Source organism: Rhinatrema bivittatum, chromosome 1, assembly GCF_901001135.1.
Source record: "Rhinatrema bivittatum chromosome 1, aRhiBiv1.1, whole genome shotgun sequence".
Taxonomy (NCBI): Eukaryota; Metazoa; Chordata; class Amphibia; order Gymnophiona; family Rhinatrematidae; genus Rhinatrema; species Rhinatrema bivittatum.
Window position 1 is genome coordinate 487,738,701 of NC_042615.1, and position 19,900 is coordinate 487,758,600.

At 48.1% G+C, this 19,900-nt stretch overlaps 1 protein-coding gene across 1 annotated transcript in view; it reads left to right on the plus strand.

The window, feature by feature from the left end:
- LOC115094743 (transmembrane protease serine 9-like) overlaps positions 1-19,900 on the plus strand; it is a 175,385-nt gene that overhangs the window by 95,351 nt on the left and 60,134 nt on the right. The window contains exon 7 of the mRNA XM_029608000.1: positions 14,512-14,740. Coding sequence (XP_029463860.1) covers positions 14,512-14,740 — 229 coding nt within the window. The remainder of the gene's footprint in view (positions 1-14,511; positions 14,741-19,900) is intronic.

The window sequence follows — 19,900 nt, forward strand, 5'->3', positions numbered from 1 at the left end:
GATGAAAATCCTCCTATAAGAAATGAGCATGCACATGTGTACATGTAGAGCAGAGGGTCTGGTACACTATAGAGCTTTTCTTCTGTTCTGACTCTAAAAGGAAAAAAAGTAAATAAAGCCCGAAAAGAATATGCTTATGATAATTAGCAGGTCCTTTTCTGGCAGCTTCTGGCCAAAGTGTCTTACAGAGGTAACAAATGAGCAGAATATACAAGGAACAGAGCACACAGAAGTGGAGAGGAAGGAGATGAGTAAAGAAGGGAAGGGATACTAGGGAAGATGCAATAGTGGGAGACCAGAGGTAGCTAGGGAGGTTGAAGAACAAATGCTTAAAGGAGATTACTCCAGAGATAAGAAAAAGTCATGGAAGCAATTAAGTAGGTCAAAGGGCATAAGAGGAGGATTGCACACTGAGAATGAAGAGGTAAGGAAAAGACGAATGAGATATATCTGGCTTGATTTCATGTACAGATCCCAGTTTCTTTTGGCAGCTCAGGGCTCAGTTCTGCAGCAAAAAAACCCTTTAAATCCTTCTGCAAATTTCTACATGCCTTCAAAGAGGCAGAATCTCTGCAGCTAGTTTTAAGCTTTCAAGACTGCTTTATTTGCAATGTTTGTGTGTTATGGTTTTAGAAAAATGTGTTTATCTTTTTAAGTTGTTTGGTTATTTTATGCATGTACATGTAAACTGCCTTTCTTTTCTTTTTTTTTTTTTTAACATTGTCTTCCTTTATGAAATACCCCAAGTCTCTTGTACTTTATGTTTGTCTTAATAGAATGTAAGCTCTATAGAGCAGGGCCTGCCTTTTTGTATGCTTGAATGTACAGCACTGCGTATGTCGTGTAGCGCTGTAGAAATGTGTAGTAGTAGTAGTAGTAGTAATACTTTGAACTAAATGGAGCACTATAATACTGCATGATTCAAAGTGCAAGTTAGGTTCCAGGCAGCAAGGAGAGGGTGACAGCCTGTAGTGTTGCCACTCTTGTAAGGGGAGAAAGGGGAATGACATGGGGGAGGAATCGAGGAAAGAGAAGAAGGGATGGGGGGGGGGGGGGGGTGGAAGAGAGGGTCCCTGTGCACCTTTTTCCACCCTGGCTCCTCACTCATGCTGTTGGCCTTTCGGTTTCCCATGATTCTGTCAGGAGCAATAAAATCTCTGGCAAGGGCCAGATTTTGCAGCCATTGCCGTAACCATGGAGTTGCTGCCAGCCAGGGGCTCTGATGTTAGCTTATTGATGTGGATCTTGAAACGACGGTATATAAAATGGCTAAATAAATGAAAATAAATTAAATAAAATATCTGGAGAAAGTGATTGCAAACGTCTTAAAAGTGAAATACTGTCTTAAGTGTGGGATCTGGGTGAAATGGGGGGAGTTCAGGCTGAAGAGCCAGGAAGGTCAAGATGATCTATGGATGGACTGGGAATTGGTAGACTAATTGTTAGAAATGGTAATGTAATTGCCACGTGCATGTTAGAAAATCTCCCGACTTACACACGAAAAAAGTCGACTTGCGTGGAGGGTAAATGTGTGTAAATTGTGTAGGTAAAATCTCCACGTATATATTTTTTTAAGTTAGTTGTAAATATATGCAAGTATAGCAGTTGTGCATTGCTTATCTGGATAAATTTAGGTTTATCCGGCTAAGTAGGGGCTTTGTTGTTACTTATCTGGATAAATCTTGAAAGTGGCACTTGTCCGGATAAGTTTCAATTTATCCAGCTAAGAAGCGGCACTTATCTGGACAAATGATTCTTATCCGGCTAAGTAAGACAGACAAGTCTCAAATGGTGCTACTTATCCAGATAAGTAGCTTTATTTGATACTTATCCATCTGGCTGACTTAACTGGATAAGTAGCTCTATTTGAGATATCCATTTATCTTAATTATAGTAAGAGAAATGGGCACGTCTCAAATAGAGCTACTTATCCGATAAGTGCCGCTATTTAGCAGAATAAATTGTAGCTTATCTGGATAAGTGCAATATATATTTGCACTTTTCTTTTCTATTTTGCAGAGTACATTTATGTGTATTTTATAATCTGCATATATCTTATATATGCAAGTTATAAAATGCAGGAGTAGATTTTTGCATGCCCATATACACATGTATATGGGGGCACGTGCAGGTACATGAAAGTTATCCTCTATGATTTTAAAAGACACAAACTAACATGTCACCTAGTTATCAATTTAAAAGACACCAAATAATTTAAAACCCCTCAAATTGAGAGAGATACATACCCTATAAGCAGCTTTAAAACTTTTGCAATTTAATAAAATTAAGATGCAAACAGGAGTCCAGCATCAAGTTGGGAGCTATCCAGTCTTTTGCACCAAGTGCCACTTGTATTATCTTCTACCTGCTGGTGGGAATTTGTATGTGTGCACCTGGTGTAAAGAGTCCTTAGCTTTCCTAGAAAGCATCTGACCTCTGGAGGCCAGCGTGGCAGGCCTGGAGTGAGACAGACAGAGAGATATATTGATGATATCTTCAAGACATAATAGAGCAATCCAAACTCCAGTTAAGCAGCCCTTGTGCTGCTTTGGAGGAGCAATGCCACCTGGCAGGAGACAATCATCTTGGTGTGGCAGGAAGTGATCCTGTAGCTAAGACCTGCTCTCCAGGTGATGCCTTATCCTCTTGCACCAATAATGTCTCTCCAGGGCCGAGTGTCCATGAGGGATGGATTAGGATGGCCATTATAGTGGGTGATTCGATCATTAGAAATGTAGATAGCTGGGTGACTGGTGGGCTTGAGAATCGCCTGGTAACTTTCCTGCCTGGTGCAAAGGAAGCAGACCTCGCACGCCACCAGGATAAGATTTAGAGAGTGCTCAGGAGGAACCAACTGTCATGGTACATGTTGGTACCAATGTCGTAGGTATGTTCAAAAGGGAGGTTCTGGAGGCTAAATTTAGGTTCTTAGATAGGAATCTGAAATCCAGAAACTCCAAGGCGGCATTCTCAGAAATGCTTCCCATTCCACACACAGGACCCCAGAGTCAGGCCGAGCTCCAGGGTCTCAATGCTTGGATGAGACATTAGTACAGAGAAGAAGGTTTTAGATTTGTTAGGAACTGGGGAACATTCTGGAGAAAGGGGAGACTATTCCAACCAGGGGCGGCTCAAGGCAATCTGCTGCCTGAGGCAAGGGATGAGATGGTGCCCACCCCCCAGCCCCAAAGGCAAGACACAGGTCAAATCATCGAGAGGGTCATGGGGGGCAGAGTGCCCCTTGGAGCTTGGCTCTTCTGGTGACTGGAAATGCTACAGAAGGGGGAAAGGAAGGGTCAGAATTCCCAAAGAAATGGCAGACAGTGCAACCCTGCTACTCTCCCAGGAACACTACAACCTGCCTCCCACATTTCCGCAGCATTTTCCCCCTGGAGAAGTGGGAAATGGGTGAATAGTGGGGGGGTTGGTGTGTGCCACGCTCTCTCCAGATTGGTGCAAGGATATCAGATGCAGTAAGTGAACTTTACACACTAGCCCTCACCAACACAATTAAAAACTGTGCATTTATAATATCAGATTGTACATGAAAAAGGATATTCATAGTCTTCCCAGGTAAAAATATCACAGCAACATGTACATTATTTTTATATGCACCGCATTGGTGCCAACCAGAAAACTCTGCAAAAAAGACATTTGATGTGGGCTTGGCCCTCAGAAAGCCATGAGTAAACTGAATAACAATGATAACATAGTAAACCTATTATGATGTATTTTATGTTTACATTGTAATCTGCTTAGTAAAATATGTTTGCTATAAGTGGCCTAGAAATATTTAAAATAACTAAATAAACTCCTATACCAAAACAGCACTAAATGCCAGCACTCAAGGAGTAACAACCCTACCTTTGAAAAGATGCTACAAATATGATACCAGATTCTAAAACATCAATAAACCTCCTATGAGGAAAACAAAATAAGCCAGGCTGCTGTATCCCTACACAGAAACTACATGCCAGCAGAATACGTCCCTTCAGTCACACATGTAGAACACAGATGGATTGATACCAAATATAGAATAAAATATAATAGAAATGTGCAGACAAAAACTGAACTGGAAACTGCGTGAAGCCAGACCTATATGCAGTGCAACAATGGAAAAATAGAAACACCATTATTCCTCATAAAGCAATAATAAAATCAAGAAATATAACATTAATCGTAATAGTAAAACTATACTAATAAAATAAATATTTCAAAATGGCTGATGAATAGGACATCAAAATGTTTTTTAAATGTTCTAAAAAAAAAAATAATTTCAAAACGAGACACATCAAATAACATTCATCAGTTAAATTTAATAAGAATAAAAAAGATTCCCCACTCTCCATACCTGATATCGTTTAACTTCCAGTCACCCTAAAATTGTTGTGGATTGGGGGGGGTGCACAAACGTTATCCTCTCTCTCACACATACTCGCATGTCCATTATTTCTCACATATACACTGACACATACACACACATATATACTTTTATACCCATCCACAACCTCTCTCACACAGACACTGACACACTCTCAACGCACAAGCTCTTACTCCCCCAGAATCTCTCATATACACACACGCTCTCAATCTCACTGGCTCTCTCACATACACACACACACACCCAGGCAAACTCCCATTCATTCTCGTACCGCTCCCCCTATCCCCAGGCATGCACACATTAATATACACACACATTAATATACACACACATGGACCCCAGGCAGGCACCAATTCATTCTCGCACACTCACACAGGCAGGCATCCATTCTCACACAGATAGACCCCAGGAAGGCACTCATTCATTCACACACCCTCACCCAAACAGTTACCACATCCACATCCACACACAGGCTCTCACCCTCCCACCGACACATACACACACACACACACACACACACACACACAAGGTCTCCTGCACCACACAGCCTCTCACCTACATACGCAGGCTCTCACCCCCTCCAACACACACACACAAGCAGTCACCCATCTACCCAGGCAGGCAGTCACCACTCGCACACAAACACAGGCAGGCAGTCATCCACACACACACCTATAGGGCCTAGGCCTTTTTTTCAGCTGCCAAAAGGATGGGGTCCGCTGTCAGCCACCGCGTCCTCCTCCTCCTCCTCCTCTCTTAGGTCACCAGTTGTGGGGTGGGCGGCAGCAGGAGTTGCATTTATCCCATCATCTCCTGTTGCCACGAGGCCAGTCTCGCAGCATCAGGAGATGATGTTGAGGTAAACGCGTCAAATATTGGATCAAGCAGGGATAAACTAAACCCCTGCCCAGTCTGCTCAGTGGCAACCTTACGTCCCTAACCCTGTGCAGCAGATGACATCTGAATAAACGAGACTTCTGCTGCCGGGGTTAGGGACTGTATATCTAATAGAATATTCCAGACATATCTGGAGAGCTTGAACCTTGGACAGAGTTAATTTTTTACCCTTGCCCCTATTCTCACCGTGCTGACTGCCTTTGCAGATACTATTTTGAGATGTAGGAGCAAAGGAAACTTGTGGTTAGCAAGGAAAACAGAAGTGTCAAGCAATACTCATTGTTCCCTTTGGGTGGCAAAAGGCAGGAACTTAGCTACGTGGAGGACCCCGGTGCAGACCCCAACTGATGATTTATTTGTGACAAGACAGAAGCCAGAATTCCAAAGGCCCCTTTTTTGGGTTTTTTTTAAACATTTTAATTTGGTTTTCTTTTTGTAATCAGGGCCAGTGCAAGGGTATTAGGTATTGTAAGTGAATCCTACAGCTTTGTGCCCAGCCTTCCTCCCCACCACGGCCCTCTGTACACACAATTTAAAAATTATGCATTTATAATAAAAGACGTTACATGAAAAAGAGCACTCAAAGTACAATCTTTTATAGTAAAAGTATCACAACAGTGTGTATATTATATTTACATGATTTGCTGCAAAAGAGCTAGGGGTGTGTTCCCCCAATCCATGACGATCTCAGGGTGACTGAAAATCAAAAGTTCCCAGGGATGCTGATCACACTAGACGCCGCAGGGGATACACAGCAATGGTGAGCAGATTAAACCTGGCTTTGTGCTGCTGACCAGGAATATACCTGCATTCCAACAGCCAAGCTAGCTAAATGCAAGCTATTTCAGTAGTAGCAGGACTTGACTGGACTGGCTGAGGAAGCTGATATTCATGCGGTGCCTAGCACTGGACTGATGCACTCAGAGGCGGCAGTGAGGGGAGGGGGTGCAGTAACTGAGGTTCCCTGTACGTACCCGGATCAGTCCAGACTCCTGGGTTTATTCATCCCTGCCAGCAGATGGAGACAGAGAAAAGCTTCACTGACACTGCTCGACAAGCCCTTCCACTTTACGGATTCACGACGTGTTCCACGTGTCTTTGCTTAAGCCTGTGGTGCTCTCCTCCTTTCACGATAAACTTCCGGAACCCACCGCTGCCGAAGCTGAGACCGATGGCATCTATACGGTGAAGGAAGTTCTGGACGTACGATTCCACCATCGTCGGTGGGAATACCTCCTCTCGTGAGAGGGCTACGGTCCGGAGGAAAACTCCTGGGAGCCCTCTTCCCATATCTTGGATAAGGACCTCCTTCGCCAGTTCCATCTGGATCACCCAAGTAAACCCAGGCCTCCAGGGAGGGGGCGTAGGAGAGGGGGTACTGTTACGGTCCCGGGCCATGCCCCAGTCCCTTCACCTACCTCGGGGGCGGCCCGGGCCGTTTCCCTGATCGGTGGAGGTGGATGAGCTGGAGGTCAGTGCTCGATCCAAGTTGTTCCGTGGGGTATAAATCTGGTGGTCCAGGTCCCTCCCCTCACGAGGCCGTTCTGGCAGCTTCCAGCTCCTTTTTCTTCTTCAGGGTTTTTTAAATTTGTTTCCCTCCTTGGTTGCTTGTGGCTGAACTGAGCTGGACTGCTCCCTTCAGCTTTAGGAGAGGAACCCCCCACTGCTATTTTTGTAGTTTTTTGTTTTGGAAAAAAAAAAAAAGAAGAAAAGCAGTTTGAGGAGCAGCTGTGTGGTAAGGCTCTGGGGCACACCCCCCCCCCCCCCCCATTTGTTGTTTTCCTCCGGGCGGTTTTTTTTTCTCTTTTTCTTCTGCCTCGAGGGGAATGGTTCGTGGCTTGGCTTGCCGCGCGTGCAGGGTGGTCCCGGCACGTCTTAGTTGGGCCGGCCTGTGCTCTGCGTGCGTTTCGGGGGGGGGGGGGTAAGGGCCCTTCCTCCTCCCGATGGTCACGAAACATAGGAGGATGGACAGGTGCGCGGCAGCCGCGGTCGGGCCCGATTTTGCTGCCGCCAATTGCGTCGGGCCTGCTGGCTCCCTCGTGGCGGGTGCGGTGGCCATTTTGTCAGCTGATTCGCGCGCGCAGCTATGTTCGGAGGGGGGGGATCTCCCTCCATGTCTCTCACCGGTCCACCCGAGTCCCCAAGAAGGGCAGGGCATCTCAGTAGGGGCTAATAGGCAAGAGGACATACCTCCGGGGCCTGGGGGAGAGCAGGTCCCTGCCTTGCCTGCTGCTTCGCGACCTTTTTCTCCTGATTTTATACTCCTGCTTCACCAAGCTTATCTGGCTCAGCGGGAGGGTCTGGGGTGCCCACAGTTACCTCTGACAGCTTGGGGTCCGGGCCTTCCGCCTTCGGGTTCTGCGGCGGGGCCCAATCAGTCACGAGACTTGAGACCCTTGGGGTTTCTGCATTTGTCGCGCCCTGGAGGGACGGCGAAGGAATTAGAGTTCTCAGACCGCCCCCCACGAGGATACAGCAGCAGTGTCAGGAGCACTCGTCGAGGATCAGGGGCCACCGGTCATAGATCCGGGAGATGACCTGGGGACCCCTCCGGTTCCGGAGGGGGATGATCCCAAAATTCTCTGCTTGTTCTAGAGGGAGGAGTTGGCACCTCTGCTCCCTCAGGTTCTCGAGGAGCTGGGGTTGAAAGCTCCTCAGGAGGTTCCGGAGATAGATGGGGCGGATCCTGTCCTCGATTGCCTTAGGGCTCCTCCTTCCGCTTTTCCCTATCATAGGTCAGTGTGGCAATTGGTGGAGCGTGAGTGGAATTCCCCAGACTCCAGGTTAAGGGTGGGTAGACCGATGTCGAAACTGTCCCTTACCTGAACAAACCTTGGAGCTTTTTGTGCTTCTGCAGGTAGATGCGGCGGTTTCCGCGGTCACCAAAAAGACCACTATTCCGGTTGCAGGCGCCGTGGCCCTTAAGGATGTTCAGGATCGGAAGTTGGAGCTTCATCTCAAATGGATTTTTGAGGGGGCTGCCTTGGGGCTGCAGCCACCATTTGCTCCAGCTTTATGCAAAGGGCATGTCTCTGCTGGGTTGAGCATTTTCAGGATGGGCAAATGCAACCAGAGGCCGAGGCGTCTAACGCAGATCGCGTGGAGGCATCTGTCGCATATGTAGCAGATGCTCTCTATGATTTAGTGCGTTCGTTATCTTGGATTATGGGTTCCGCTGTAGTGGCCAGGCATTTGCTGTGGCTCTGTCATTGGTCCACGGATGTGTCTTCTAAAGCCCAGTTAGGTTCGTTACCCTTCAAGGGTTGCCTGTTGTTTGGGGTGGAGTTGGAACAGCTGATGAAGCAGCTGAGTGAGACGAAGGTGCATAAATTGCCAGAGGACAAGCCTCGGAATCGGCAGGCCTTTCAGTCCCGGTCGCATTTTCAGGGCGGCAGACGATCTCGTCCATCTAGAGGTCCTGCGGTGTTGGACTCGCAGAAACTTTTTCAACCTCGAGGTCTGGCTTGGGGTCAGTCCTTTTGGGGCGGCCAGAGACCTTTCAGGGCTCCCACGGGTGGGGGAGCTACAGTGGCCAAGTTCTCCCAATGAAGTGAAGCCAGTTCACTCCACCGTTCCCTATATAGGGGGCCGTCTAGCAGGGTTTTATGGGGAGTGGACTAAGGTTATGCAGGATCAATGGTTCCTCACTGTGATAAGAGACGGTTACGCGTTAGAGTTTGCGCATCCCGTTCGTGACCTGTTCTTAGTCTCCCCCTGTGGGTTTTTCGGAGAAGCGTTGCGCAGTTCGGGAGACTCTGCGCAGGTTGCGTGACTTGGGGGCAGTAATCCCAGTTCCTCCGCATGAACGGGACAGGGGTCGGTACTCCATCTACTTTGTGGTGCCAAAGAAAGAGGGCACATTTTGCCCCATTCTGGACCTCAAGCGAGTAAATGCGACATTGAAGGTCTCGCGGTTTCACATGGAGACTTTATGTTCAGTAATTGCAGCGGTGCGCAACCGGGAGTTTCTGACTTCCCTGGATCTAATGGAGGCGTATCTTCATGTTCCCATTCGTCAGGATCATCAGCGCTTCCTGAGATTTGTAGTGCTCGGTCAGCATGTCCAGTTCCAGTCTCTCCCTTTTGGACTGGCCACAGCTTCCCGTACGTTCACCAAGGTTATGGTGGCGGTGGTGGTGGCGGCAGCTCTTCGGCGCGAGGGAGTGCTGGTGCACCCTTATCTTGACGATTGGATGATTCAGGAGAAATCGTTAGACGGGTGCCGTACAGTGGTGCAAAAAGTTATTTGTCTGGTAGAGTCTCTTGGCTGGGTGATCAATTGGGCGAAGATTTACTTGGAGCCGTCTCAGTCACTCGACTATCTCGGAGCTCGTTTCGACACGAGGCAGGGCAAGGTGTTTCTCACGGAGGAGAGAATGACCAAGTTAAAGTTACAAGTGCACCGCTTATTGGCATTGATGGTACCTCGAGCCTGGGATTTTCTGCAGGTTCTGGGGTTGATGGCCTCCATGCTGGAATTGGTGCCGTGAGCCTTCGCGCATATACGTCCACTTCAGAGGGCTCTGTTGGAGAGGTGGAATCCTCTGTCGGAGGCTTTTCATCAACCAGTCTTGCTGGATGCGTCAGCGCAGAGCAGCCTCTTGTGGTGGCTACAGTTGTCCAATCTGCAGCTTGGTGTCAATCTCGAAGTTCCAGTTTGGGGTGGTTCTTACTACTGATGCCAGTCTCTCTGGTTGAGGGGCAGTCTGCAAGCAGCAGTCAGCCCAGGGCACTTGGTCTTCAGAAGAAGCCTTGTGGCCTATCAATCAGATGGAGACCAGGGCAGTGCGGCAGGCATTCCGGTCCTTCCTTCCTCTCGTTCAGGGTTCTGTCGGACAATGCAACTATGGTAGCTTACATCAATCATCAGGGTGGCACCAAGGATCAGGGGGTGGCCCTGGAAGCGCAAGAGTTGTTTCTCTGGGCGGAACAATACTTGGTTCATTTAGCTTCATCTCATATTGCGGGCATCGACAACGTCCAGGCCGATTTTTTCAGTCACAAGAGCTTAGATCCAGGCGAGTGGGTATTAGTGGATTCAGCAATGCAGCTCATCCAAAAGCAGTGGAGTTGTCCTCACGTTGATTTGATGGTGACTCAGCTCAATGTGAAAGCACCTCGGTTATTCAGCCGCAGGAGGGAGTACAGGGCCGAGGGGGTCGACGCTCCAGTGGTACCCCGGCCTCGGGAGATCCTGCTCTATGTTTTCCCTCTGTGGCCTCTGGTGGGCAAGGTGTTGCATCGCATAGAAAAGCATCTGGGGAATCTGGTGCTGGTAGCCCCGGAGTGGCCTCGTCGACCGTGGTTCACAGATCTCGTCAATCTAGCTGTGGACAGTCTGCTACACCTCAGTCATCTTCTGGATCTTCTCCATCAAGGACCCATATTTTCCGACCAGGCAGATCACTTTTGTCTAGTGGCTTGGCTTTTGAGAGGCGACGTTTGAGGCAGAGAGGATACCCAGAGGTGGTGATTGCCACGCTTTTGCAGGCTAGACGGAAATCTACTTCCCTCTCATATATGTCATACCTTGTTACCCCAAAAAGCCAACTCTTATCAGTTCTTACCAGTTTTGACACGTTACTCCCCATGCTTAATCTGTATCCAAGTTTTTCTCTCCCCCTGTTCTATGTAAGACAACTTTGTCACTGTTTTTTTACGGTTGCAATGTAAACCGGAGTGATAATTAACTCTGTTATTTGAACTTCGGTATAGAAAAGTTATAAATAAATAAATAAATATATTCGGGTTTGGAAGGTTTTTGAAGCTTGGTGTACAGACAAAGGGATACAGGTGGTTCGGGCCTCAATATCCCACGTTTTGTCTTTCCTACAAGAAAGTTTAGCTAAAGGCCTTGCTTTTATCTCTCTTAGGGTACAGGTAGTGGCTCTAGCCTGCTTGCAGGGGAAAGGTTGACGGTTACACCTTATCTTCCCATCCTGATGTGCGGAGGTTCCTTCGGGGAGTTAAGAATTTGTGTCCTCTGGCTCGGAAGATTTGACCCCCCCCCCCCCCCCCCCCCCCCCCGAAACCTTAATCTAGTTCTGCGAGTATTGTGTGACGCTCCATTTGAGCCAATTCAGAGAGTGACCCTTAAAGACTTGACTCTCAAGATCGTTTTCTTAGTGGCCATCTGTTCCGCCAGGAGGATTTCCAAGTTGCAGGCTTTGTCATACAGGGACCCTTTCCTTCAAATATTGGATTCAGGAGTCTTTTTGAGTACGGTTCCTTCTTTTGTTCCAAAGGTGGTCTCTGCATTCCATGTTAATCAGGCTGTTGAGCTCCCAGCTTTCCCAGAATTGGATGCTTCTGGGCCATATGCTCGAGAGATTAAGTTATTGGATGTCCACAGGGCCTCGCTACAACATCTCAAGGTTACTAATGATTTCAGGAGGTTGGTTCATCTTTTCGTTTTATGGGGCGGATCAAAGAAAGGTACCCATTCCTCCTACGCAACCATTGGAAGGTGGCTTAAGGAGGCTATTGTTACGCTCCCCGTCTGCGCCCGGCCCGTGCACGGGCCTGCTCACTTCCATGGTTCCACGGCAGATCCCGGGTCGGCCTCCCTAGTGGCAGCTGCAAGCGCTTCCAGGCCTTGGCTTCCCACAGCGGCGGTTGCTGGGCCTTCCACTGTACACCAGGTCTCACGCCGGAGCTCAGCGTCCTCGGCTGTGTTGGCCACGCCCCTATGCATGCGCGTGAGGCCCGCCCGGCCTCTTGTAGGGCCAAGGGTGGGTCCTAGCTCCGCAGCGCATCCTGATTGATTCCCCGATATAAGGAAGTCCCTGCTTGTACTTCCTTGCCTTGGCAATCGGGTCGGCGTTTGTGCTAGATTGTCACTGCGTTTGAATCTTGATCCAGTTTGTTCCAAGTCTCATTCCAGGATCCTTCTGTTCCAGTTCTATTCCTGCCTTGTTCCTGCTTCCTAGTTCTCCAGCGTCGTCCTGTTCCTGTTCGTCTGTTCGTCTCCCCAGGTAGTACCTCCAGACTGTCTCACTGGTACTGAACTCGGCTTGTTCCTTGACCTGCCTGCCTGCTGCCTGCCTTCTGACTCCAGTCTGTTCCTCATCCTGCTCATCTGCTGCCTGCCCTTTGACTCCAGTCTGTTCCTTGACCTGCCTGCCTGCTGTCTGCCTTCTGACACCAGTCTGTTCCTCGACCTGCCTGCCTTCTGACTCTAGTCTGTTCCTCGACCTGCCTGCCTGCTGCCTGCCTTCTGACCTCGGCCTGCCTGTGACCTCGTCGGACCTCCGGAACCTGACCTCTGCTTTGCTGACTACTTCTCGGACTGACCCCTGGATTCTGACCTTTGCCCGCCTGACCACGTCTCTAGATTCTGGCTCTGTTCCTAGCCTTGTCGTCACCTACGCTCTTCTGGTCATACTCGTTCCATCTGAACTGCAGTCTCGAACCTGACCGCGCTCCCCTTCTGCCTGTGGGCACGCCGGACTTCCATCCTTCCAGGAGACCCTGCGAGGCCCACCTAGGTCCAAGCGGCCCGGGTCCCTACGGGCTCCTCCTGGGGGGACCTCGGGCTTCCAGTGGTGAAGCTCATCCTAGCCTCTGTCTCCTCCAGTGCTCCAACCCCTGGGGACAGTTACTTCCTGGTCCCTACCAGGGAGCCGTTCTCCACTGCTCCAGGACAAGGGTCCACCCCCGAGCGCAACAGCTATTGGGTCAGCGTATATTATCAAGGGCCATCAGGTTCCAGAGGGTTTGCGGGCCCACTTGACTTGGGCTCAGGTGGCTTCATGGGCGGAGACTTAGTTGGTGTCTCCACAGGAGATTTGCAGAGCGGCGACTTGGAAGTTGTGCATACATTTGCGAGGCATTACTGATTGGATTTGGGAGATCCAAACTCCCAGTCCTTTGGTGAAAGTGTCTTGCGAGTGGGACTCTCCAGATCCCACCCTCTCTAGGAAGCTTTGGTACATCCCAGGAATCTGGACTGATCTGGGTACGTACAGGGAAAGGAAAATTGGTTCTTACCTGCTAATTTTCGTTCCTGTGGTACCACGGATCAGTCCAGAACCCACCTGGGTTGGAGGGGGAGAGTCTTCAGCTCAGCTATAATCCTTTCAGCATACTTCTTTTCTTTGCTCATAACTTACCACATTTTTTACAAGTTTTTATCAAGTTTTTTTGCACATAATGTTTTGGCTTGGGTACAGATTAATACTGAGCTCCAGGGCTTAACAAGCAGTGTCAGTGAGGCTTTTCTTTGTCTCCATCTGCTGGCAGGGATGAATAAACCCAAGAGTCTGGACTGATCCGTGGTACTACAGGAACACAATTAGAGGTAAGAACCAATTTTCCTCTACGGCCCGCCCTCTGGCTTCCAGATGTGATGTGAAAATTCATTACCGTCCGGAAAGAGGTCCAAACAGTTGGCAATATTATCCCAAGCTCCCCTTTCTTTTCTTTCTCTAGTGCAGTGCTGGGGACCAGCTGTTTCTGCACCTAGGGTAGATATAAAAAATTACACACCTTCCTCCCAGCACACCCCCATTGACTTACCAGTGAAAGCTCCCGTGCAGCATTCCCTCTTACTCTCCCCCCTTACTCTCCCCCCTACACTTTGCCAAGCAGCATCGCCCATCTCTCTCTCATCCCCAAGCATCTTCAGCAGTAGCAGACCCCCCCCCTCTGTCTCTCCAATGCAGCCTCCCTCCCCCAGCAGCAAGCTCTCTCTCTTTTATCTCCCTTGAATACCCTGCCCAGCAGCAGCGCCCTCTCTCACCTCAGCAGGAGACCACCTTTTACACCCCCCGCCCTAATATCTTCCTCCTGCTCTCCTCCTTCCTATCCCTCTACCCAGCAGCCCACCCTCTCTCTCCTCCTCTCTCCCCTATGCCCGGCGGCGGCCCTTCCTTCTCTCTCTTCCTCCCCATCTACCCTGGCCCAGTAGCTGCCCCCCTCTTGTCCTACCCACTTACACCCTAGCCAGCAGCAGTCCAGTAATGCTTGCTGACTCCCTCCATGGCTCACACTCCTTCACAGCCTAGGACTGGCCTCAGCTTCAGAATAGGATTTTCACATGCGGGGAGGACATCCTGGAGGAGAGAAGAGGGAGGAAAAAGTCTGCAGAAACCAGGGATAGAGGAGAGAAGGTGAGCAGGAAGAGGGAGGGCATGGATGGAGGAGAGAAGGTCCATAGGAAAGGAGGAAGAAGTCTGGCCATTTTATTTTTTCAACATTGGTGATCCTCTTCTCATGTCTTGCCCCTTATTCAGGGAGATATTGGGGCCCCTCTGGTGTGCAAAGACTTCAACAGTTCATCCTGGCTGCAGGTCGGATTACTCAGCGACTATGACAAGACCTGTGTGAAGCCCTACGTCTTCACCAAGGTCTCCCACTACCTGTCCTGGATTGAGCAGAGCACCCAGGCAGCCGGCAAACCCATCAGCCGGACAAAGTCTACATCTGCTGGGCGTCTTCAGAAGAAATGGCTGCGGGAGAAGGGTGAGTAGCCTGGGTTTCGGGCAGTGCCAAGACCGTTTTTTTCTGTGCCCCTGAGGCAGATATTTAGAATACCCGTCCTCCCCAAACCCACCGTGGGACCGTTGCAATAAAGTGCGCATAGGTTTATACCCAGTTACATGCGCATTTTAGACGCGCTAGACTAGCACCCGATGCAATAAGGAGATTAGCGCTTCCAAAACACGCGCTCAAACAAATGCTTAGTCGATGGGGCTCATCACATGTAAATTCCATGTAGATGAGGCTATTAGCTATTTACCCCCGATGCAAAAAATTGCTGGGCACCCAAAGCACACTTTTTAACGAGACAAATTTAATTCCAGCACCGAAGGTAGTGGAAAGTTAATCCGTGAGTCAAGGGCTCATGAGAAATTTAAAAATGTGATCCTCTGTGATTCCTCCTACTTAGTATCGTCGTGACACTTAAATTTACTACTTATGCTGTTGAAAAATAAATGAATATTGACTTGATTTAAAAAAAAAAATATATATTCTTCTGGATGCACAATTTAATCGCCTATAGCAAGGGACACTATGAGCATTTTCAGCAAAATCAGACAGAAGCGGGATAAAAGCGGACGCTCGTATTGAGTGCCCGTTGCAATTGTGGGCGTCCGGTGCATTTGAGCCCTTCGGACACACAATTCTCCCCTAGCGCATCTTTTTTTTTTTTTTACACAGCTCCTCATTTAAATACTGCATTGGGTGCCCAGGGGATGTGGCTGTATGCGCGTTAGGAAAAACGGGCACTCAGTACGAACACCCGTTTTAACCCACGTCTTATTGCATCGGCCCCCTGTATGAGGTTTTAGGTTATACTTTTTATAAAACAAGTGCTTCTTCCCTCCTCTCTGCCTTCCTCCCAAACAGGCTGCAGATCCTTTACCCCAGTGGCCCTTAACTCAGTCCCTCAGTCCTTGGGAATCCCAAGGCCAGTCTGAGTATGCACGTGTAACCCTCCAGCCCCCTCCCCAAAGATTAGGGCTTCTCATCCCAGCCAGTCAGGTTGTCAGGGTATCCACAATGAACATGCATGAGGTAGATCTGCATACAATGGAGGCAGTGCATGCAAATGTATCTCATGCATATTCATTGTGGATATCCTGAAAACCTGATTGACTAGGTGCAACCCGAGGACTGGGTTGAGAAGCACTGAACCTAGAGTGTGCCTAGGGAGACTCTTGCTGCTATGTCTGCCACTACTGTTCCTGTGGGATGAACAAGAATGCAGAGTGAGTGAATCTGTATTGTGGGAGCGCTGGGTGGGGTGACAATAGCACAGGCAATTCGTTCAGATAACTTGTTTTGAAACCACTGTTCTGTATCTGTCAGAGTAGGCCAACCCCGACTGTCTCCCTGCAAGGAGCTGCCTTTCACAGAAAGATGAACAATATGGTCTGTCCACTCCTGCCTGTCCGCTGCTGGTTTCTTGGATTTAATTATAACCGCGGTCTGCCTGCGATTTAGAGAAAGTGATAGAATTGTCCTGAATGCAGAAATTGCTGTAATTGACAGAGATGGAACAGCCACAAAGAGTCTGTGAGCCTCAGAAAGAAGCTGCGAGAAAAAAACATGGCTTTATTCTGGGGGCCAAGAGCTGAGCAGAGCGCAGACGTGTAGCGCACCTGGACTCTCTGACCCACCATAGTTTAATACTAAAGGGAGCAATTTTCAACTGTCCACATTGCAATGGTGTTTGAATCCACTTCCAAAGTGACAGTGCATGTATACTTTTGCTTTGAAAATTGCCCTGGGGACAAAGTATCCAAAGGCACCTGGCCAAAATGGTCAGACAGATGATGAAATGCTAAGAGAAATCAGGGAAGCAAACCAATTTGGCAGTGCAATAATAATGGGAGATTTCAATTACCCCAATATTGGCTGGGTAAATGTAACATCGGGACTTGCTAGAGACATAAAATTCCTGGATGGAATAAACAACTGCTTCAAGGAGCAATTGGTTTAGAAGCCAATGAGAGAGGGAGCTATTTTAGATGTAATTCTCAGTGAATGTAGGATTTGGTGAGAGAGGTAATGGTGGTGGGGGCACTTGGCAATAGTGATCATAACATGATCACATTTGAACTAATTACTGGAAGGGGGACAATATGTAAATCTACAGTTCTAACACAATTTTCAAAAGAGAAACTTTGATAAAATGAGGAATATAGTTAGAAAAAAACCTGAAAGGTGCAGCTGCAAAGGTTAAAAGTATACAACAAGTATGAACATTGTTTAAAAATACAATCTTAGAAGCTCAGTCCAGATGTATTCCACTCATTAAGAAAGGTGGGAGGAAGGCAAAACGAGTACCGATATGGTTAAAAGATGAGGTGAAAGAGGCTATTTTAGCCAAAAGAAATCCTTCAAAAATTGGAAGAAGGATCCATCTGACGAAAATAGGAAAAAGCATAAGCATTGTCAAGTTAAGTGAAAAACTTTGATAAGGCAGGCTAAGAGAGAATTTGAAATGAAGTTGGCCATAGAGGCAAAATCTCATAATAAAAACTTTAAAAATTATATTTGAAGCAAGAAATCTGTGAGGGAGTCGTTGGACTGTTAGATGACCGAGGGGTTAAGGGGGCTCTTAGGGAAGATAAGGCCATAGCAGAAAGAGTAAATGAGTTCTTTGCTTCTGTGTTTACTAATGAGGTTTTTGGGGAGATAACGGTTTTGGAGATGGTTTTCAAGTGTGATGAGTCAAATGAAATGAACCAAATCACTGACATCTGGAAGATGCAGTAGGCCAGATTGACAAACTAAAGAGTAGAAAATCACCTGGACTGGATGGTCTGCACCCCAGGGTTCTGAAGGAACTTGAAAATGAAATTTCAGATCTATTTGTTCGAATTTGTAGCCTAACATTAAAATTATCCATTGTACCTGAAGACTGGAGGGTGGCTAATGTAATCCCAATATTTTAAAAGGGCTTCAGTGCCAAGAAAAATAGTGGAAAGTGTTCTAAATATCAAAATCACAGAACATAGAGAAAGACATGGTTTACTGGAACAGAGTCAGCATGGATTTACCCAAGGCAAGACAGCTTCACATATCTGCTTCATTTTTTGAAGGGGTTAATAAACATGTGGATAAAGGTGAACCGGTAGATGTAGTATACTTGGATTTTCATAAGGTGTTTGACAAAATCCCTCATGAGAGTCTTCTAAGAAAAGTAAAAAGTCATGGGATAGGTGGTGATGTCCTTTTGTGGATTACACACTGTTTAAAAGACAGGAAACAGATATTAGGATTAAATAGTCCGCTTTCTCAATGGAAAAAAGGTAAACAATGGAGTGCCTCAGGGATCTGTACTTGGACTGGTGCTTTTCTATATATTTATAAATGATCTGGAAAGGAATACGACGAGTGAGGTGATCAAATTTGCAGCTGATACAAAATTATTCAGAGAGTTAAATCCCAAGCAGATTGTGATAAATTGCAGGAAGACCTTGTGAGACTGGAAGATTGGGCGTCCAAATGGCAGCTGAAATTTAATGTGGACAAGTGCAAGGTGATGCATATAGGGAAAAATAATCCATGCTGTAATTACACAATATTAGGTTCTAATTTAGGAGCTATCAACCAGGAAAAAGATCTAGGTGTCATAGTGGATAATAGATTGAAATCGTCGGCTCAGTGTGCTGCAGCAGTCAAAAAAGCAAACAGAATGTTAGGAATTATTAGGAAGAGAATGGTGAATAAAACGGAAAATGTCATAATGCCTCTATATCGCTCCATGGTGAGACTGCACCTTGAATACTGTGTACAATTCTGGTCGCCGCATCTCAAAAAAGATATAATTGTGATGGAGAAGGTAAAAGATGGTGAGGAGGAGAGAAAAGATGGGGGCAGGGGATATTTTAAATTTGTAAAAGGTATTATTAAAGCACAGAAATCTACCCTTTTTCAGTGGAAAGAAAACTATAGAACAAGGAGTTATATTATGAAGTTCCAAGGGGGAGAGTCAGGACCAACATCAGGAAGTATTTTTTTCACAGAAAGGGTGATGGGTGCATGGAATGCCCTCTTGGAAGAGGTAGTGAGGGCAAAGATGGTAAAGGAATTAAAAAGGTCATGGGATAAACAGAGAGGATCCCCAGTGGCTAAAGGATGGAGATGAAGAAAAAAATAATCCTTGTTGACTGGGATAACCTGCACAGAGCAGCAATTACCCTAATAATAAAATAAGCTTGCTGTGTTGCGGTCTCGGTCGCGAGTCCCACGACCGAGGCCTTACCTGCTCCGCCGGGGTTCAGCCGGCAAGGTCCCGGGGCCGGGCTTCCTTCCCCGCGAGGGTCGCAGCTGTTCGGGCCTACTCGGCCTGTGTCGCGGTGGCGTCTCCACAAGGGAGATGCCGCCGAGCCTCTGAACATAGTCCCTCCCCTCCTAGGCGCGCGCGCGTGCAAGGAGGAGGAATTTAAAGGGCTTTTCCCGCCGAGCCGCGGGCCGCCCCTTGGAATGACGTCAGACGCTGGTGGGTATTTAAACCCGGCGTCTGACTGTAGCAAATTGCCTTACAACAAGGTTCCTGCTTGGTGCTCGTTGCTGTGCTTTGTTCCTGTTGCTTCCTGCTCGTGTTGAGACCTGTTTCACGAATCCTTGGTTCCAGTTCCGGGTCTTTGACTCCTGCTCCAGCTCCTGGATCTTCGCTTGTCCTTCTGGTTCCTGACTCCGGCCTGTACCTGACGCTTCTCTTTTGCCGCCTGCCTCGGCCCTGGTCAGTCTCCGTCTTCAGCCTAGGTCTCCTAAGTCCCAGCGGCTTGGGACCTCACGGGCTCCTCCTAGGGGGTCTTCGGGCTTCCAGGGCGAAGCCATCTCTTCAGCGTCCTAGTTCTCCTAAGTCCCAGCAGCTCAGGACCTCACGGGCTCCTCCTGGGGGGGTCCTCGGGCTTCCAGGGCGAAGTCTCCTACCCTGTGCTCTGCCTGGCTCCGCCTCCCGGCCTACCGCTTCACCGCGGAGTGCTTACCATCTCTCTCCGCAAGGCCGGCCCAAGGGTCCAATACTCCGCTCGCAACAGTTTGTAAGGCCATGGACTCGGCAGATCTTTCGGGCCTCCAGGCTATCCCAGGAATGGCCCAACGGTTACAGCAGCAGCAACATTGCCTGGATGTACTTGCAGCTACGGTGGAACGCTTGGCTAA